Source organism: Crassostrea angulata, chromosome 8 (assembly GCF_025612915.1).
Source record: "Crassostrea angulata isolate pt1a10 chromosome 8, ASM2561291v2, whole genome shotgun sequence".
In the NCBI taxonomy this organism is placed as follows: Eukaryota; Metazoa; Mollusca; class Bivalvia; order Ostreida; family Ostreidae; genus Magallana; species Magallana angulata.
In genome coordinates this window covers 49,864,420-49,885,705 of record NC_069118.1, presented here as the reverse complement: position 1 = coordinate 49,885,705, position 21,286 = coordinate 49,864,420, and the positions used below count along the sequence as shown (strand labels likewise).

At 32.7% G+C, this 21,286-nt stretch overlaps 2 protein-coding genes across 2 annotated transcripts; both read right to left on the bottom strand.

Annotated features, from left to right (window-relative positions):
- Nucleotides 1-344: 344 nt before the first annotated feature.
- On the bottom strand, nucleotides 345-7,013 carry LOC128159633 (leucine-rich repeat and fibronectin type-III domain-containing protein 2-like). Its single transcript, XM_052822781.1, has 2 exons — nucleotides 6,921-7,013; nucleotides 345-5,757 (listed from the first exon to the last, which is right to left on the bottom strand). Exon 2 carries the CDS (start codon nucleotides 5,735-5,737, stop codon nucleotides 3,800-3,802), a length of 1,938 nt encoding a protein of 645 aa, XP_052678741.1. The 5' UTR covers nucleotides 5,738-5,757; nucleotides 6,921-7,013; the 3' UTR covers nucleotides 345-3,799.
- Nucleotides 7,014-10,858: 3,845 nt separating this feature from the next.
- On the bottom strand, nucleotides 10,859-20,553 carry LOC128157986 (uncharacterized). The gene is made up of 10 exons (XM_052820656.1): nucleotides 20,241-20,553; nucleotides 17,573-17,786; nucleotides 16,652-16,953; nucleotides 16,412-16,552; nucleotides 15,951-16,148; nucleotides 15,669-15,784; nucleotides 14,775-15,226; nucleotides 13,291-13,987; nucleotides 12,123-12,417; nucleotides 10,859-11,892 (listed from the first exon to the last, which is right to left on the bottom strand). The coding sequence occupies exons 1-10, from the start codon at nucleotides 20,406-20,408 to the stop codon at nucleotides 11,488-11,490; spliced, it is 2,988 nt and encodes a 995-aa protein (XP_052676616.1). The 5' UTR covers nucleotides 20,409-20,553; the 3' UTR covers nucleotides 10,859-11,487.
- Between the last annotated feature and the right edge of the window lie 733 nt (nucleotides 20,554-21,286).

Sequence of the window (21,286 nt, the reverse complement as noted above, 5' to 3'; positions counted from 1 at the left end):
ATCTAAAATCTATGGCTCAGTTTCAACATTCAGGCCTATCAAGTACATGGCACTGAGTGCACAATCCATGCAAGTATGGTAAAAATAGGACTGCCAGTAATAACTTTGATATGGCCATTAAAGGACACCTGCTCCAAACATCTAAACTTCCTTAAGCATCTGAAATTCATGGCCTAGATTCAGCATCCAAATCTTTTAAGTCCATGAGTATTCCCAGAGTTTGGTGAAGATAGGACAAGTAACAATTTAAAAAATTTAACCAGTTCTGGACATCGACTCAAAAGGTATTGAATGCGTTCCTCCAGACTTTGTCCTGGTTAGCTAAAATTGAAGTCAAAGCATACTCAAAACTGAGATTTATTAATAGAAAAATACAAATGCTAGAAAGACATGGCCAGTTCATATCAATAAATGTATAAAATATAACGCAACAATTTTTTTTTTTACATGTAAGGGATATATATATATATAATTGAAAGTCGAGCGCATCAAAAGCTGGAATGTTTAACCATGCATAGCCAGACACAGTTTACAGAAAATACATTCTTAATACCAGAAAAAAAATGAGTTTGATGGATTTCATGTTCTTCAGCTGAAAAATCAACAGATCAGAATGATATAACATTTTTAAAAAATACATTTCAAATTTGTACATGAAAATACATAACTTAGAAACTGTTCAAACAAATCCTCTTATTTAAACTATGAATATGAACATTTTAGAAACAATTTCAGCAGCTTTTAACTACTGTTAACCAAATTATCTCTTAGGTAGCCACTCCAAAAAATATGAAATTTATCTAACATTCTTTCTACTTTAACATGTATCATTCCAATGAATAGCGACAAATATGTATTGCAGTTCATATAAACTAAACTGTCATGAAGTGGAAACCAAACAAAACCATCTTTAATAAAGCAATGCAAATTCATCAAATAAAGTAATCATTGTTTCACTTAATCTTTAACCTCTCTCAAAAACTGCTGATAAATTCATTAGATAGATAAGGTGTGTAGGAGCTATTATCAGGACCAATAACGTCAGGCACATAGCATCAGGGGGGGCCAGGGGGGGCCTGGCCCCCCCACTTTTTCTCGCAGCAGCAAATTTTTTAAAATTTACATATAGAAAATTGAATTATCATGGAGTTGCCCCCCCCCCCCCCCCCTCCCCCCACGGATTAGGATTTTGAAGATTTTGGAAAAGTTGTGATATCTTTTTTTTTTTTTTTTTTGCTTGTCAAGATTTTTTGCATGAGTCTGGCCCCCCCACTTTCAAAAATGATGCTACGTGCCTGAACGTGCAAGTGAAATAAATTGTGTATACGCTGATATGTCTATTATTCTCTGGGTATACACAACAGGTACACTACTTCAGTTACTATACTACATATTCATCAATAGTCTAGAGAAAAGCACTTTTGCATATACATGTGTATATTCTAAAATCTGACACGATCACTGTTGACCAAAAAAAACCGTTGTAAATGAAATTGGTGTCAATTTTTTTTTAAGAAAAAAAGTACACATTTCTTTTCAGAATATAAGCTGGAAATATTGTATTTTTTACAACTTGATCTCTGTAAAAGGCATTTGATAATGTGTTCTGACATTGGCTATTTACTACACACTAAATATCTATTGTTGAATTATAAATAAATGAATAAACTAAGTTACTGACAAAGAATCAATTAATCAATTAAAATTAAACCACAATGGCTGTGATTTTGCAGACAGAAAAAAATTATAGCCCAAACATAGTGAAATTAAAACCATCGTGATTATTTGCCAATCAACAGTAGCTGACAGTGAATATATCCAACAACAAAACTAGAGATAAGAAACTCTTTGTTCATGCAAGTCACAGTCAATTTGAAAATAACTCTGTGGTTTTGAATTCAGTTGGAGCAATCAAACAACAAATCACATAAAAAATGACTAATGTCCAGAAGTTAAGAGGAGATTCCAGTGAAAATAAGTTTTGTAAACAATGAAGATTTATATATATATATATATATATATATATATATATATATATATATATATATATATAAATACATATATATATATATAAACCTTAAGCTGTTTAAATCCTTCAATCTCTATATACCCATCTGAACATATGTCAACATTTTCTATTGACTTAATTTTAAACAAGCAAAAGTAAAACTTTTTTTGTTTCCAAACAATTCAATAATTATCATTACCATGGGTAAAAGATATACATGTAGTCCATGATTATACAAAAGAGCCCCGAATATTCTAAAGAAACAGACTCCCTGCTTTAATATTGGATACAGTACAGCTAAATCAACAAAAACGGAAAAATGTTACACATAGGTATATTCAGCAGAGCACCTGTCAAAATTCCCTACCCTGAATAGAAGGTTGGACGGACAATAAATCAACCATCAGATCTACAACAAATTTTTGAATATGACATTTTTGGCCACAAATAATTATTCTGTAAAGAAAAAGTCCAAATTTTTACAATTTTGAAATTTTCCTTTGAACAGGGCTCTTTTTCTCAAGGAAATTAATAAATTATTTTCTAAAAATGTTCACAACCATCAATATCTCCGATCCAATTCTCTTAACACTAATTAAGATGGGGGCTTGTTGACACCTGCTCTGCTAAATAGGACTTTGATCAGAATTTGAACGAAAAAAAAGAACTGTTGCTATGGAGACTCAGGAGTGTAAGATGTTTCTTGTTTTAGGAGTCCTATGCATTAATCTCATTTATGAAATTGAATTTTTTTTTTTTGGTTGATCTTGAATGTACATGTATGTTATTCAAAAGAAAAAATCCAAAGCTCAAGAGAAATAAATGTTATCATCATAAAAAAAAATCAAAAATTTTATCCGACAAAAATATTTGTTCTCAGTTATATTTAAAGGGCATTTTAGCAGTGTACATGTATGGCTCTCTCCCTCTCTCTCTTTTCTTCCTTCCTCTCTCTCTCTTTTTTTTCTCTCTCTCCTCTCTCTCTCTCTCTCTCTCTCTCTCTCTCTCTCTCTCTCTCTTTCTCTCTCTCTCAAATTGCATATAATAATCATTATAGCAGCTATTTAGATCAGGATCATGTGCCTTTGGTTTTGGTAGGGTAAAGAGATAAACTTAAATCATTGTTAACATATCTCCCAGTATCCGACATCATCATCATTTTGATTTGCATACATTTTAACAAATATACATACATTTAAAATAAAAATATCAATAAGAACAAATATGATTGTAATTCAAAAAAGAACAAGGGAAAATATATTTCTATCATGCAAATGGAGGAAAACTAACCCAAATGGAATTCTATCATAAAAATATGAGACAAACAATGTACATGATGTATGGCAACATTAATTCAAAATCATTCAAATATACAACTCCTTGTACTATACTTCTTACCCACTCTGCGTTCTTACAATCTCATTCCCTTTCCCACATATGCATGAATTCAATCTCTGAACTTTATTTTTTTTTACAAATGTCATAAAAGCAACTCTTTTTGACATATATTACAACTCACTAACATAATATCACAAAAGTGATCACTCCAATCTTATACAAAAATATAACTGCAGTCTTCATGGTCATGCATTTAAAGATATCACTTTTTTCATGTGCAAATATCTATTTTCACATTTTGCTCAGCAATCCAAGTGGCTGTAGGTAAAAAAAACAAACAACAAAAACCTGGCACAAATACATCAGCGCATCAGCCTTAATGAGACTCCAAACTTATGAGACTCCAAACTTGACTATTATTAACATAATAATAATCCATTGGATTTAGGTTCGCTAAAGTGTGGTCATTTTGGTGATTTTAGTGGATTTCTCTTCACTATCCACATCCGTATTGACCGACACAACGGACACTGTCTGAGCCATGTCACCCGTCCCACAGAACTCCTTCATGGACATGACCCCAAACTTGACCTGCTCCACTCCCATGGCCACCCCTGCCTTGACCCGATTAGCAGCGATGCTTCCCGTGTCCTTGATGGTAATCAGGTACTGGGAACCAGACTCACGAATCGAGTGTACTCGACTTTTCACTTTCTCCATCTTTCTCTCCAGTCTTACTTTCACTTCATTCAGAGTGTTGTTGGTATTTCCCCGACTTTTCTCTAAGTATTCTTCAGGAGTGGGTGTGGCACATTTCCTTGGTGACGACCTCGGTGTGCGAGCAACAGGAGAGTTCACAGGAACTTTCAGCAGTGATTCATCTTGTTGATACGAATCGTCATAAGAGTCTTGGTCATCAGAACTTCTATTGTAAGTGTTCTGATCATCTGTATACTCCTCAAAAGTATAATTTGGTTCGTTGCTTGGTTTTCTGGGCTCGAAAAGCACACATGGGCACTTGCATATATGAATGGCACAGAGTTTTGTAGTGCCCACTAAAAGGCCAATCACCAGTGCTGTCAGAGCACAGATTCCCCCAACGACCATGCTCACCCATTCAACTGTGAACAATCGGGTCACCGCAGTCAAGGTCAAGGTAGCTGTACCATTTCCAGCGCTGTTGATCATAACACACTGAAAAGTTTCATTGAAAACGTCTCGAAAATTGGTTAGTGTCAATGTATTGTTTTGTGAAATGGAGGCTTCAGAGAAAACATCTCCATAGTGCTTATACTTCAAATGTGGCTTAGTTGTAATGTTCATTTGTTCAAGCATTTCTTGGTAGTAGATGTGACTTATTTTTTCTCCCAAAGGAGTCACCCAGTATCCGATGGCATGATTTTCTGCTGAGGCTCTGCAATGAAGAGTGACAGTTGACCCAACAACCACTTCCTGAGAATCCGATATTTCATCAATTACGGGTATATCACATCTTAATTCGGTTTGGACCAAATCAAGTAATTTCGTTCCAAGTAATCTTGCAGGAGAATGGCAAACCAGCATATCTAAATGGGAAACATTAGTTTTGTATAAAAACAAAAATTCCAGAAAGTTTTCCAATTTACAAGAACAGTCCCATGGGTTTCCGTATAATTCAATGCTAAAATCATGGTAATTTTTCATATGAGATAGTACATCTGGAGACAAGCTTCGGAGATTGTTTTCACTAAGTTTTAGTGTCTTCAAGTTTGTCATATTTTGAAACACTCCTCCTGGAAGCCATTGAATGATGTTGCTTCCCAAATCTAACTCTTCTAGTGAATGCAGATGGTCAAATAATCCAAGAGGAACAGAGAAAATTCTGTTGAAACTCAAGCGAAGTGTTTTCAGATTTGTCAGTCCTAGAAAAAGGTCTTTGGGTAAAGTCTGCAAATTGTTTTCACTGAGTGATAATATTTCCAAGTTGACTAACTCTGTAAATGCGCCAGGAGAGATTTTCACAATGTCATTTGAGCTCAAGTCCAACATTTGCAATATTTCTGGATTGCCAATAGTAACCTTGTCTACTATGGTTAAAGAATTTCTGCTAAGATCTAGCTTTCTGAGCCCAGTCAAAGACCGAACTTCGACTGGAATAGATCTTAAACCTCCAAATAAGTTCAAACTCCTTACTGTAAGAGCATTTGGTATGGAATTAAAAGAAAATCCCTCATAATATGAAGAACAGTAAACATTTTTTGCCTGATCACATTCACAGAATCTAGGGCAGTCTGGTATAGAGTTATTTTTCTTCGGTGCATGTGTACTAATACTCTGAATATAAACAGAATGTGTGTTCTCCATATTCCAAGCCACAGATATGAGGATAACAATGAAGAATTTATGTTGCATCTTTGTTCAGTTTTCTTACACTACAATAAATAGAGAAAAGGAGCATTAATTTAATACTTTCATATAAATATATTCAGTTGTATGATTGAAGAAATTGAATCTTCAATTTACAATATGCCTTTAGAATAATAAGCAGACCACAGAGGAAAGTTGCAAACTCCCCAAATAATTTTCAATGACATGAAGATCAAAAACGTAGTGAGTAAAAATGTCTTATAGTCTGTCCCAAGATATTTTTGCCACGAACTTTCTTAAATTATTCAATATTTATAAACACCTCGATTCAGACAATTTTCATTCAATTGTATGAAAAAATCCCATGATTTCCCTTTTGAAACGCCCCCTGTAGCTTATCAGGTTTCAATATGCGGCTAAAAAATAGAAAGTCTACAGGGATTTTGCATTGCATCAGCCATTATTAAGCCCGGATGCTAAAGTTGACAAATTAAGCGAGATATTCCGAATGGAGAAAAGATGTCAACATTCCCCATTATGAATCTCCGAAGGAAATCTATTTTCGGTCCTGTGCATAATTTTACGAGGGAAAAATCATAAGTGTGAATGAAGTTATCTTGGAAATTTTCCCTTTAATAGATTTCAATTGCACTTCTTTCACAGGTATGTGTATATTTATTAAAAATCGTCCAAATAAGCAGCATAAATATCTTGGGACGGACAATAATGACATTTAACATTAAGATATATGCACAGCAGGCAATGAAGTCTCACAAAGATCTCTCTCTCTCTCTCTCTCTCTCTCTCTCTGGACTGTGCTTTATGCTTTGAATTGTACAAATATTGTTTTATGTTTAGAAAAAAAAAATTACAAAGGAAACTGAAAAAAAAGAAGTGAAATTCAACACTTTAAAAATGTAAATATAGTTTCGAAGACATTGCCAGACCGATTCAGACATTGGCATATTAACAAAAAGTCTATTTACTGCATATACCACTTGTATTCTATGTTTATAATGTTAGGCCTATTTCTTCATTTAGGCCTAATTTGATTTACAATTTACTGGCCAGGTGAAATATTTCTTCATCCGGAAGTGACATAGATATAGACTGTAACAACGCATTTCTGAATGTTTTAACCTACCAACATGCAATTAACAATTCATCAACCAACCATTTTTTTTTTCATTTATTAAGATAAAATTGATAAATTATGATAAATACATACCTGATTTCGTGGTTTGACCTCTCTTAGTCAGCTGTTGTTATTTCAACATTCTACCTGGATTGTGTAACCACTTCCGGTCTCCAGGTTCAAAACGGTAACTAGTGGTTTCGCCCCTGGTTGATTTGATCCGATGTGTACATGTAATCCTTTGTCGGCGCACAACTTTGTATAAGAGAGATGAACACTTGGCCAGTGACACTCTTTTTTTGTATTTTTGTAGTTTTGTATGTTTTGTCAACAGATTCATTTATATTCTTCTCGAGAAAGACACGCTTGTTTCAAGGATTAATGATTTATAATAGTACCGCATATGTTATAATACAAGTTTACACAAGGGTAATTTCTAACTATATTTAGTATAAAATATTTCAAAAAACAATAAGAGAAAAATAAAAACTCCTTAAATTTTGGTGGTATCGAACCCATAACCTAAAAACCCAAGTTCTATAAAGTTACCTATGTCTGGTGCTCTAACCACTGAGCCATTTTATTCACAACAAAGTGCGTTGTTTAAATGCTATACGAGGCATTGGCCACGAATTTACGGATTCGTATAATTCTTCTAAAACGTTCAATTGTTGGGCTACAAAATCACATTTTTAAAGTATAGTGGGTCGTCTATTTTTTTTTATCTGTTTGTCGCTTTGTTTGACCTCATTGGAAGTAATATCAAATATATATTGAAAAATATGAAGTTTCACTTTTCTTGACGTGTAACCATTAGGGCACAGATAAAAGCTTTGAAAGAAGAGGATGTTTCACGCAATTAATTAATGTATAATATTTTATAATATGCAGTGTATCATTAAGACCCTGCAAGTAAGGAAAAATACGACATATCACCGTAAATCGAAGTATGTCGATTTACAAAACTAATAATATTTTTATAAGTCTGTCTTTACTTCACTATGAATATTGTTTAAACATATATAAAATATTACTGTAGGTGCCTTAATTAGTATCTGTGGATGCTATCTTTTTCACCCTTATAATAGCTAACAAGATATGTAACACTATCGTATAGCCAATCGTCCATGTGGTCAGCAGTTTATAACAAGAGGCCCATGGGCCACAAATCGCTCACCTGAACAATAGTCCTTGTATCATTTTATTTCGAAAGGGTTTATTATGAAGTGAACTCTGAATAAATATTGTAAAACTCATATATTTCAAGATTTTGCCATATATTAAACAATACATAAAAAGAAGAAACAATTTTATATTTGGCATGTTTTTATTCATAGTTATTTTACACATCAACTGAGACTGAATTTTAAGCTCTAAAATACCCATTTGCAGTAAAAAAAAAAAAATCCAATTTCACTGAAAAAATTGAATTATATTCATTAAATAATTAAAAGATGATATTGGCATCTGTTTTGTATTTCAATCATTAAAAGCTTCTTTATCGATTCATCAAATAAAAATATTGCAGGTGTGATGAGGACATTAGGCATGTTAGATTTTGCATTTTCATCGATCATCTGTCTTATAGACTAAACTCAAAAAACATGGAAAGTCTATATATAGTTGATAAAGTCTATCAATGATTCCTACTTTTTTTCCATATCTTTTGTTCCTTTATCTTTCCTAACTGTGTGTTTGTGAATCAAAACTTCGTAAAAACTAAGATCCACACCTTTTTGAAGTTGTTTGAATTTATGATCTTTGATCCCGATCACTTGTATCCCGATATGTGAGTAATTGATCTCGGGATTGAAATTCCAAAAAAAAACAAAAAACTAGTCGATAAACATACACATGTGTAACCAGATAATTTAACGATGATAATCTTATCATGGAAATTTCTTCTTTTTTTTTTTTAATACTTCTTTTAATAAAACATGATTTAAACAATTTAGAATCTGCACTATCTCAGAATGATTGCACAGTAATCTCACAAACTGTAGCATTGTAATTCTTAAAAAGAAGAGTTTAAAACATTTTCCCATTAATATATAAGTCTATGTTTAACTTTGAACATATTTTGGAGCCGTATGTAGTATTAGTCCGGGGATCACGGTTTTCACAATTTAGAATCTATACTTTTAGGGTACTTGTATATTAATCTCACTAATTTTAGAACTGTAGTCCTTGAGAATACATTTTTAAAAACACTTCCCCCCATATATTTCTATGTTAAATTTGTCTTTTTTAATCAACTTTGAACCCCTCTTGGGACCCCAGTATTGACCCGGGGATCGCGATTTTTACAATTTAGAATCTTCACTATATATACAAGCTTTGGTGTAAATATTGGCATATCTGGTGTAGTGGTTCTTAAGAAGAAGATTTTTTAAGACACCCACCCAATTTTCGCAGTTTCGCAATTATCTCCCTTTTAAAAAGGGTTGTGACCTTTATTTTAACAATTTAGAATCCCCTTCTCATAAAAATGCTTTGTCTCAAGTTTGGTTAAATTTGGCTCAGTGGTTCTAGAGAAGAAGTCAAAAATGTGAAAAGTTTACAGACGGACGGACAGACAGACAGACGGACGGACCGACGGACGGACGGACGACGGACAACAGGTGATCAGAAAAGCTCACTTGAACCTTCGGTTCAGGTGAGCTAAAAACGAGACTTTGAGTTAATCAATGTTTGTTTTATTTACAAGAAAAAAAAGAAAAATGTATACTTGCATCGGACTTTTAGGCAACAATAACTGTTAAATCAAGAAAATATCTCAATATATTGGAGAACTACAATGGTTGACAACAAAATAAAGAAAACATAAAAGATATGCTGAAATCTTCAATTTTTTGCATTATAAAAAACATATTTGACCTAAGAAAAATCTAGGACCGTACAAAAATGTTTGAAGAGGGTTATATCTTTAAGAAAAAATAACTTTCAGCCGTGAGGTATGCCGGTCCATTAAACTCGAAAAATAAGCGACTTTATCTATCTTTGACACTCCACTATATTGAAATGTCGTTCACCAGGGTTGTATTTTGTGACAAAAGCAAAAGGAATTCTCTTTTTTAGTGTCAGTTTACTTTGCTATTTGCAATCTCTTTTATATGACAAAGTTTGCAAGTACATTTTTATTGTTTCTTTTGATTAGAATTGATCAATTCTCAGACGCAGAATCATCTGTAAAGTATCCAGTTTCTTGTGTTTACGAACTTTTGGGATACTGACATTAAAATCAAGCAATGTATTTGTTTAAAATATATTTCTCCAAACCCCTGTTGTACCTGGGCAAAATTACTAGTTTTAGAATTTCTAGTTAAGAAGATTCACATGTGTTGATACAAGCCCCCCCCTCTCTCTCTCCCCCCCCCCCTCTCTCTCTCTCTCTCTCTCTCTCTCTCTCTCTCTCTCTCTCTCTCTCCCGGACATCAGAAATAATGTTAGGTCCCATTAAGGATAAAACATACGATCATCTATCGAAGCTGCATGAGAGCAATACCAGGACAGGGGAGGGGGTTCTGTTTATTCGGCTACTACTTATCTTTTTATCATAAGTGTACCAAATAAACTGTGGCCTGAAATATTCGACAGAACAGAGTAATAGAAAATGTGTTGGCAGATTCTATTATTTATTTGACGTACATAAATGAAACAACGATAAATTGATAAACATGTATATATATATATATATATATATATATATATATATATATATATATATATATATATATATATATATATATATATATATATATATAAAACAATGATCAAGTCGATGATAATGTTTATAAGTCAATGATCATGTTGATATAAGTCAATGATAATGTTTATAAGTCAATGATAATGTTTATAAGTCAATGATAATGTTTATATAAGTCAATGATAATGTTGATATAAGTCAATGATAATGTTTATAAGTCAATGATAATGTTTATAAGTCAATGATAATGTTTATATAAGTCAATGATAATGTTGATTTAAGTCAATGATAATGTTTATAAGTCAATGATAATTTTTATAAGTCAATGATTATGTTTATATAAGTCAATGATAATGTTTATAAGTCAGTGATAAGTGATATTGAACTGACGTTGTTTATGATAAACTAATTTTACCAGGAATAAAGCTGTATTATGACAATGAAAATTATAAATGGGCAATTAACTACATAGACCTCAAATGAATTCAAATTACAGGCCGCAGACCCCGGAATAAAACAGATTGTGACGCGGATTATGCGTTCAATCACAGCCAGTGTCAGCAGCAAAAGGAGATCGTAACGCAAAATGTTTAATATTTGCGCATGTTCTTACACAAATTTTCTAATATGGGCAATAGGGGTTTACAAGGGATATTACAAGGGCATTAACAACAGGAATTTTCTTTCCTGGGCTGGCTTACTCTGTCTAAAGGGTCTTAAAACATAATGAGTTAAGTCTTCATTGTGTCAGCCGACTCCCGAAAGATTCGAAACGCCCGAATTTTTTCATCAATCAGAATGAGTCCGGAGACTTACATATATCATGGGATTAAAATTTTTAAGAAATTTGTTTATCTATTATTAGACGCAAGAAAATATAATAATGTTTGGATCTTGTTACTTTGAACTTTTCTTCATTTTGTATTTTTAAGAATATGACAAAAATTCCGGAAATTAATATTGCAAGAAATTATCATAAAATGTCCAGACTTCATCAACTTCCGGCCGATTTGTCGGATCAATGTCCCAACAACACTTTATCAAATCCATCCAATCAGCAGGTGGTTTGTTTTCCAGTGACAAAGAAGGACGAAGTCCACCTTTTATTGCACTCTGTAAAGTTTCATATAACTGCGTCTGGATATGCTTAGCAGCATCAATACCATACCACATCTCCCACATGACTATGGCCAAGCTATAGATGTCAGCTTTACAACTGTGTATTTCTGTTTGGAGGAGAACTTCCGGTGCCATGTAAGCTGGAGAACCCGCGACGGTTCTATCGATATCAGTAACCGATTTGGTCAGTCCGACGTCAGCTAACTTTAGTATGTCTTTACCACTCGAGTCCACAGCAATCTGTAAAACGACACACTCAAACGATAAACTCAAAGAATTTAAAGTTCTTTAATATAAGCTACATGTAGCACGAGTGCAAGATACAAAATATATAAAAAATTTTCGGTATATACAAAATATCATGCTTCCTCGTTTGATGCTGTTAGAGCTAGCACTCGGTGTAAAAATGCCTTTTATAAATTATACAAAAAGAAACCAATAAGTAACAAATCTGCTATGCTGGTACTTACGAGAATATTTTCAAGCTTCAGGTCTCTATGGACCATATCTTTATTGTGAATATACCGCAGACCCTCGCATATCTCCATCACCATTCTTGCCATTTCTTTCATCTGTTCTACTTGGACAGAATAGATCTTTTCTACTTTGGCTGGATTGTTATAATCTTCATCGATTAATTTTTCCTTCAGGGTTCCGAAACAGTACTCCATAACCATAACCCAAAAGAGACATTTTTTCCCTCGGACCTTTTCTTCTCGTAACGACGCTCCGTAGTACTGAATAATATGTTTATGATCCAAGTCTCTAAAATCGATAGAAGGTGAAATGATTAATATATTGTATGTTTCAAAAGGTATTGGACAGCTGTCGAAATTAATGTGGATAAAAGTACATAATAATCAATATACTTTCACCGCTTTAAATTTTTCAAATTTTACAATACATGACCAACAAATATTTTTTTAAAAATTTTTTTCAAGAAGGGTAAAAATTTTAAAAGCCCAATTGGGATTCGAAGTCATGACTTACAGATTCGTAGTTAACCTTCTAACTTACTGCGCTACGCTGTAGATAACAATTTAGAGAAAGAAAATGTTTATAAAATTCTGCTTATCATTATTGTTTATTTCTATCAGAATTATGTCACAATATGGAGGTGTCCCATACCACTTTAAATGTATCTTATTAAAGCAAAATATCGAAGCATTTATTGTCAATTTATTCGAAAGTTAATCGGGTTTGATTCGAAAAATGCTGAAAATAATATCGAATAAAAAAGCAAACACTTTTTCTTATAATACGCTATTATATTATAATTGATATAATTATAACAGGGCTGTTATAATAGGGGCATTTACTCTCACTTCCAAGAAACGACCCAGATATCAACTGATGAATGGGGTGTCTCAGTAGATTTCAAACACCACTCGTCTATGAAATACTAAGTCAACGAGGCTTAGTGGTCAACAAATTAGCTATAAGATGTGTCTTAAATTTTGACATAACATTATTTCATTATAGGAATATTTATGAAAAACAAAATAAAGCAATGAAAAAATCCAAATATATTAGATCTAAAATTTGGACATTTTACTAAATCTTTACATAGAGCTCTTCTCAATAAGGAGGTAAATATAGCATCAAAATGGCCATCTATCCCTCTTAAGCTGGGATTACCTCATCGTACGGTCCTCCAGAAGTAAGTCAGATATATTGCTTTCCTGCAAGTATTTTTTACTGATTTTAATAGCCACGTCCAATGGTGGTCGAAAGCACACGAGCTTTGCTTTGTAAACATCACCAAATGACCCACTTCCAAGCAGGTCCTCAGATGGGTTATAACTTAGATCACGTAGACAAAAATCCATTTCCATTATTTCTCTTGTATAGAAAAAATCAAGTTGCCCTTGCAATCTTTTTCCAGTTTGAAGAATATTTGGAAAAACTTCCTTCAAATTGTATTCAGCATTTCGAATTTCCTCTTGAATATTTTCAATCAACTCTGCATCAGCATGGATGAAATCGGGAATCTTTTCTGCTATAGTATCCAGACCTGTAGCAAATCTTTTCACGAAATTGATTGTCTTAATTTTTAGGTCGTTTCCATCGAAAATGTTTTCAATATAAATATAGACCAGGGACTTCATTTTTTCCAGTTGTTTTTTGGGTGTATATGCCCTACAGATATCCTTTACTCGTTTGTCTGAGGTGGACAGACCCCCAGCACTGCTTACCATGGACCCCAGACTGTTTATCTTGTCCCCATTGCGTCGAACATCTTTTGCTTTTGCCCAGATCTGTCGTATGGGTGCTTGTCTTTTCATGGAATTATGTAAATCTTTAATATAATAAGTGTCGCCGCCCAACAGGGCACCTGTACATAAAAAAGTAAAACATACTTTAGAATATGATATGCACCATTTACTTATATATTTTATTATTCTAATGAATTTATTGTCATGTATATTCCAAACTTTAATGTATTTCAACGTGAAAAAAATTTGAACACTGTGTCGGATAATTGTATCTCTGCCAATGTGACATTTTTGCACCCGCTTAAGATGCAGTTTCGTTAAAATCAATATTTAAATTAAATAAAATTATAGACCATTGTCTAGGGAGTTTATAACCACTTTTGTTTTTGTGTGTCTCACTTTAAAGGTGAAATATTTACCCTTTAAAATTGATATCCAAATAAGAATTCCCATATAAGAGATATTTTTCTTCAGGAAATATCGAAAATCCTATAGGAGTTTCTTTTAAAAAAAACTAGCGGAATTATATTTTATATAAAAGAGAAGTATTTCCATCAGAAATTTGATTCATACAGGTTGTTTTTCTGAAGAAATTAAGATTTGCTATCGTACTTTAAATTCTTATCATGGGCGTTTGGTTCAAATCCTATTGTAATTAACATTTTTATAGGAATCCGATAGGACATTTTATATATCCTATGGTATAATTGTTTTCCTGTAGGAATTTATTTTCTAAATGTAAATATCTCACCTAACATTCAATTACCCAAGCGGTTATAAACTTCAGCTATGGTCTATCGATCATATAGCATATATTTGAATTATGTAATACATGCAGCTTAGACGTGTGCAAAATGCCACCTTGGCACTAGTTTAGTTATCCGATACAGTGTTTTTGCTACATACTTTCAATTTCTTTAAGCTGCTCTTCATAGCCTTGGCAATCACTGTTAAATTTGTCCAAGATTCTTGCTTTTATTCCATCAACACGCTTAATTTTATTTTCCCAGAAATCTATCTCCCTAGCTATCATGTTACTTATAATATGACTGGCATTTTCAGCTACTTCTTTCCAGTCTTTGGATGGTCTTGCACATTCGTTTTCCTGAATATCAAAAACCTTTTCAGTAAAAGTTCTGTCTCGAAGACAGGATACGAGGTCTTCATACAACTTCTCTTCTTCATATTTAATTTCTGATTTCAAATTTTCTATTGTCGCTTTTGCATTTTGTTCGAGGGTTTTCATTCGTCTTTGGATGTCCTCGATTTCGTTTTGTCTGTTCTCTTTGCCTGATGCCGCCATTGTTCGAGAAACGGTTACAGACACCAACGTTCTTTTCAAAATTTGAGACTGAAGTCTGAAAAGAAATGTTTGTACATAATTACAAGTACATGTTGATGTGATTATATAAGTTAGGAAATTAATACTATAATATTCTGTAAAATGTACATGTAGATGTGATTATATAATTAAGGAAATTTATACTATAGTATTCTGCAAAACGTACTTTTTTCTTTCAAAAAAATATATGATAGTTGTCAAAAATCATCAAATTGTGAATAGATTGTTATCATAAAATTAGATTAAGAAAGACGACCAGAAGCTACTGTGGTTTCATTAATATTCAAGGATATCAATTTTCGTGGATAAAGTGAAATTTCAAGGACACGTAAATTTGTGGCCAATGATCCTATCAATACAAAACATTAATAAAAATTGCATTACAATGAACACTTGATTTCGTGGATCAACTTAATAACGAAATCCACGAAAGTTGGTATTCAACGAATATTAAGTACCTGTAATGGATGTTTAGATTATTTCTAAGAACAGCGTGGAACAGATTCTGAATTCCCTGTACCAAAATGTGTTCATGATCCTCCGTTCTGGTATCGTAAGAAACGCTTTGTAAAGCCTTATATAAACATAAACATAAGGTGTTTAAAAGTACATAATAGTTTTGGGATACATTTTGATATCTCCTGTTGATTGAATTAGTTGACTTTAAATTGATTTATTTGGAATTCATTTTGAAGATTTTAGAAATTTAAATTTCATGTCATTTAATGAGTAACAGATACCTCATTAACAGACATAAAGAATATATTTCTGTCCTTCAGACCAGGGTAGCACTGCTTTAGTTTGTAGGATGTAGTTTGCTTGACCTCTTCTTGGTCTTTTAGATCCACCGAATCTATTTTGTTTCCAATGAATATGGTAGCAGAAGGATTGAAATCATCACCCGTGGAATTAACGACAAATCGAAGAAAGTCTCTAAGCTATATCAAAGAAAAATTATTGTCAGGCTTAGGATTGTTTATCCGTGACTGCTTTTTGGAAATGAAATTTTAATGATTTCATTTGCGTCCTTTCATATTCCAAATATTTTGCAAATTAAAGAAATAATTTTCAAATATGTAAACACTGGCTAAAATTACAGCTAAATTAATACACTTTCTACTTAATACACATGTATCTATTTTATTGCAATTTTTTTCTTCATTTTTAATTTATGAATTAAAAAAGAAAAAGAGTATCATACTCTGCCAGAGTTAACTCCACCGGCTGAGGCAGTGTTGACGAGATAGATGGCGCCAAACGAATGGGCGAGGTAACGTTGCAGCTCGCCACTTTTCTTTCCATTCTCCCCAATCCCAGGACTATCAACAATCACAACTCCTTCCTTTAACACGACAAAAAAATCCACTGAGAGTTATGAATATGTATCAAAATCTTTTGACAACATTATTCTAAAGATGAAACCAATTATAAAAGCACTGACCTCAAGCATTCTGAAAGGCATGTATATTTCTATTCGTTCATACGGACTTTCTTCATCTTTATCTCTTTCTCTGATTCTCTTTTTCAGTTCCTCTACACCTTTATGGTTTTCTACCTTGATAACTTTTGGGGCTCTTGCCCTTTTATTGTTTCCACGTTTAAAGAAACAAAATGCTTCTTTTTTCTCGTTTTTAGACTTTCGTAGCTCACAAATTGTCTGTGTGGACTCGATGGCACCAACAGGTAGTATGTCAGTTTCCAACAGAAGGTTGATGAAGCTTGATTTCCCGGCCCCTGTTTCACCTGCAGTATAGGTAATTTATCTTATACATGTGTACTCTTCATACATGTTAATGGTAAATCAGCGAAAAAGTATCTGCTCTTACACTTTAAATGATTTTATTGTAAAATCACAACATATTAAAGAAATCTTTTGATGCGTGTCTTTTATCTTGAATATAGTTTGTAGCGGTGAAAAGGTAAATGAAAGAAAACGCTGTATACGAAATAGATAAAAGAAAAAAAAATCTGTAATAATTACTGAAACATCGCTTGAGGACGGAAAATGAAAATCTAGTTGTTTTTTTCAAGTCATTCCAATTTAGCAGGGAACTGACAAGTACTGGTCTATTATTTTGTTTAAGGTAATGTTTAGTCAACTGATGAACTCCTGCTAAGCGACAAATAATTATTTTACAGAAACTAAGAGAAAGAAAAGCATATGCAAAAGTGAGTCCCAAGGAGATTTTTGATTGATATAAGTTCTTGTATATAAGGTCTATTTGTTAAAAAAATGCAAAAACTAAATGATTTTTTCATTATTAAAATTCAGAACCTAAATAGATTTAAGTCTGTAAGCGTATGACTTTGTGAAACATAAATTGACATAAACATAGAGAGAAAATAAAATTCTAATAAATACCCGCCACAAGAATTACAATATCGCTGGAATCGAGGTCCTTCCTCTTTGCCGTTAAATAGTTCACAAGATCAGGGTAGGCGGAATTTAGACTTTTCTGGTACTGCACAGGAAGGGTATTGTACAACCCAAGGATCTTGTCATAAATCTCCCGGAGCTTAGCTCGGTTCAACATGTCCAAATGAATAGCCTCTGAAAGTCCAGCGTTAGAGTCAGGCTAAAAAAATAATGACTTTCATGTTAATCAAATAATGTTGATTTTGAAACATTTTAAGTACTAAAATAGAGATAGATATGCCTTAAAGTTTTTCGCCCGATTTGTCAGTGGGCAAGTTAATGTGGCTCTCTTTACCATCGAGGAAGTCTCCAAAATCAACGGAAAATCACTTGATTTTGAAAGATAGCACGATGCATAAGAATCATATATGCCAAATATATGTAATTTTGAATTATAAAAACTATGGGTATTTTGACCATTTAACTCCGTAAATATGATCAAAAGCCCCAGGTGGATTTGAACTTGTCATCCACGGTTCATAAACATGATACCAAATCAATTGATACATACAATTTATCAAAACATATAAATAGTCATAGCGTAACGCTGTCTCTCAATATAAGTTTGATTATTACACCTCAATATGATTATTATATATTATACATATATTACATGTCTTCGAGGGCGACATACCAGAATATTTGCCCCGAGGTGACAGGAAAGCCCTGGAGTGTTATGTCGCCCGATGCCGAAGGCAGAGGGCGACATAACACTCCAGGGCTTTCCTGTCACCGAGGGACAAATATTCTGGTATTGTCGTCCGAGAAGACATGTAATATATGTTATATAACATTTTTAAACAAATCAAACTCGGGTTATCAACATATTCATTTAATTCACAAGGCAGAGGCAAATGTTTTTAAAACACTCACGCTTGAGTTTATCACTTTTGTCGTATTTGCCGAATTTTTTTTTCCATCAATTAAACTATCGAGATCATCTGAATTAAGATGAACAAACCGCAGATGTTGGCCTGACATGTTTAAAATTCGCGGATCTGTTTACGTTTGCTTGGGTTGAATTTCGAACCCGACGTAATTAATATGCAGAATTCTTGCACGCGATGGTGATATTACAGTTTCGGGAGGGCAATATAACTATTTCCTGTGAAATATAACTGTTTCCGGGAGGGCAATATAACTGTTTCCGGTGTGATTCAGCAATTTTCAGGGCATAGTAATAAAATTATCTCATTTGTGACATAACAAGAAAACTTATTCAAAAATGTTACATAACGCATTGTTTGGTTGGTCTTGAAGGACACGTGACAGGGCGAACAAATGTCGTGTCTCCCGGGGAATATATATCATATTCCACCTCTTCGGTATACGATAGGAGCATACGATAGGGACAAATGTGATTAAAAAAACCATTTTATTATTTTAATTCTCTTTTTATTACAAAAACCAAGTTAAATATTCACAATTCAAGTTAATAAAAGAAAAGAAAAAATCCACGTTCAAGACGTTTTTGCTTTCTAAAAGTCGAAAACCCCGTAAGAATGGGCGTATTTTGTAAAATCGTATGTTGTTCGGTAAAATAAATCGTGTATTGCATGAATGTTCGGAAAATATACATATAAAGATTTATTCTCAAATGAAAAATCAAATTTACCTCAGGCGAAACCCTCGGGATATACAAATTTTCTTGGGGCAATTAATCTTCAAATTTCTTTAACCATAATGCATCAAATGTATAATGTAATGTAGCTTTCGGTTTTACAATAATTACTTTATATTTGATACACACTACAGTAGAATGCTGGTGAATCGGGAAAAAACACTAACTCTGACAAAAGAGAAAAATAATATTCAAAAATATATTCTTTTTATTTATCATCAAAATGTGGGTTTACATGGCTTACTAATATAAATAAATTCTATGAAATGGATTTACCTGTGTTAAAACATTATCTTTCATCTGTAAACATCGCCATTTAAAAACTGAGATTTTTTAATACTTGGAAAAGATAACCTTTTTCTTTTGTACGAAGGTTTATTGCCTTGTTCTATGTACTATCGCCCTTGTCGTGTTTTTCATACGACGTACACTTGGCGATAACCTTGAAACACGCCCCCATTTTGCTGTAGGTTCCTTTGCAAGTTGACTTTAGAAAACATATCAGTATCAACAATATTTTTTTTTTTAATTTTAACATTCCATCCAAACTGATTACGTTAATATTAATATCATTGAATTATTGATTATTTTTTCTTTTCACCTATTCAAACTCTACCAATGACAAGTATACTTTATAATACTTATACAAACATGATTGTTTTTAGGTTCTCAAATTCTTAAGGACAACAATTTAAACGATACCAAATAAAGAAAATTGTGGACCATTGCAATTCCAACTTTAAAAAACAATACAAAACAAAAAAAATACCGATATTTTCATATTTCTTACATTGTTTTAGTGTCTGCACTTGCAATGAGTTATCTTTGATTAATGATAAAACGTCAACCTATTTCTCAGTCTTAACCGAACATTGAAACAAGATTTATGCATTTTAATAGCACAAATTCCTTTTCTTAAGTTTCCTTTCTTTTACTTCATTTTTTTCCTTTCTTTCTTCTCTTCTTTTCTTTCAGTTATACAATTATTCTTACCTTATTTTTCCTTTCATGATCTTTGTCGTAGAAATTCAACAATAATCTGACATAATCATCTCTATTATGAAGGGGGCCATTGCTCTTCACATTCCACTGTTTCTTCAATGCCCGAAGAGATGTAACGTCCGGTAGTCTAATGATGTCCTCCCTACAGTTGATTTTCATGTTTTTTCGTTTTAATTATTTTCCTCTCTCCATTTGAATGGAATTTTGAAAAAAAAACCACTTGTTTAAGTTAAATTTCAAAAGATTCGGTCAAAAATAAGAAAAGTCGATGCAAATATCCTAACTGCCTGAGCCTCACTCTGGAATTTCAGTCGACAAACCAACCAGGATCTTAAAATGTTTTTTTGAAGGAGTTTAGGGGAAAATATAAATTTACACCTAGTTGTATAAGGATTACACAAAAGATTTACAATGCTTCCATTATAAGTTAGAATACCGTCTAGGTATTTTTATGCAGAATTACCGGTTTTCCTTTCTTTCTTTTTTACTATCGTAAGAATCTTTTGCATGAAGTGACTCAACAATTCAATCCTACAAAATAACGTAAGGAATCTTTATTGTGAATTAATGAACTTGACTTACTACTTTTTGATGAAACTGAATTATGGATATCTGTTTAAAGATATGTTAAAGGTAAGGTGGGGAATATTCTTCTATTACATCATTTTCGAATTGAATGTATTTTATTACCTCAATTACAATCGTTATATTCATCAAAAGTATGTGCATTCTTTTGGATTATTCACTGATTTCATGATAAGTAAAATTAATCAACTATTATTCGAATTTATATGTTAAAATCTAGCCTCATTAATAGTGTGCACATTCTTGTACATGGACATTCGAGGGCTTACATTTTATCCAACAATTTTATTCAGGAACAATTTGCCTTAGAAAGGCATTAACAATACGATTTAATCTTAGTTAAAAGATATTTAAACTAGATGATCATATATCCATGCCGATTATATAATTTGTATTGAAAACAGCCTTAAACACAAATCCATTCGCATTATACATCCTTTATTGTGCGGCGT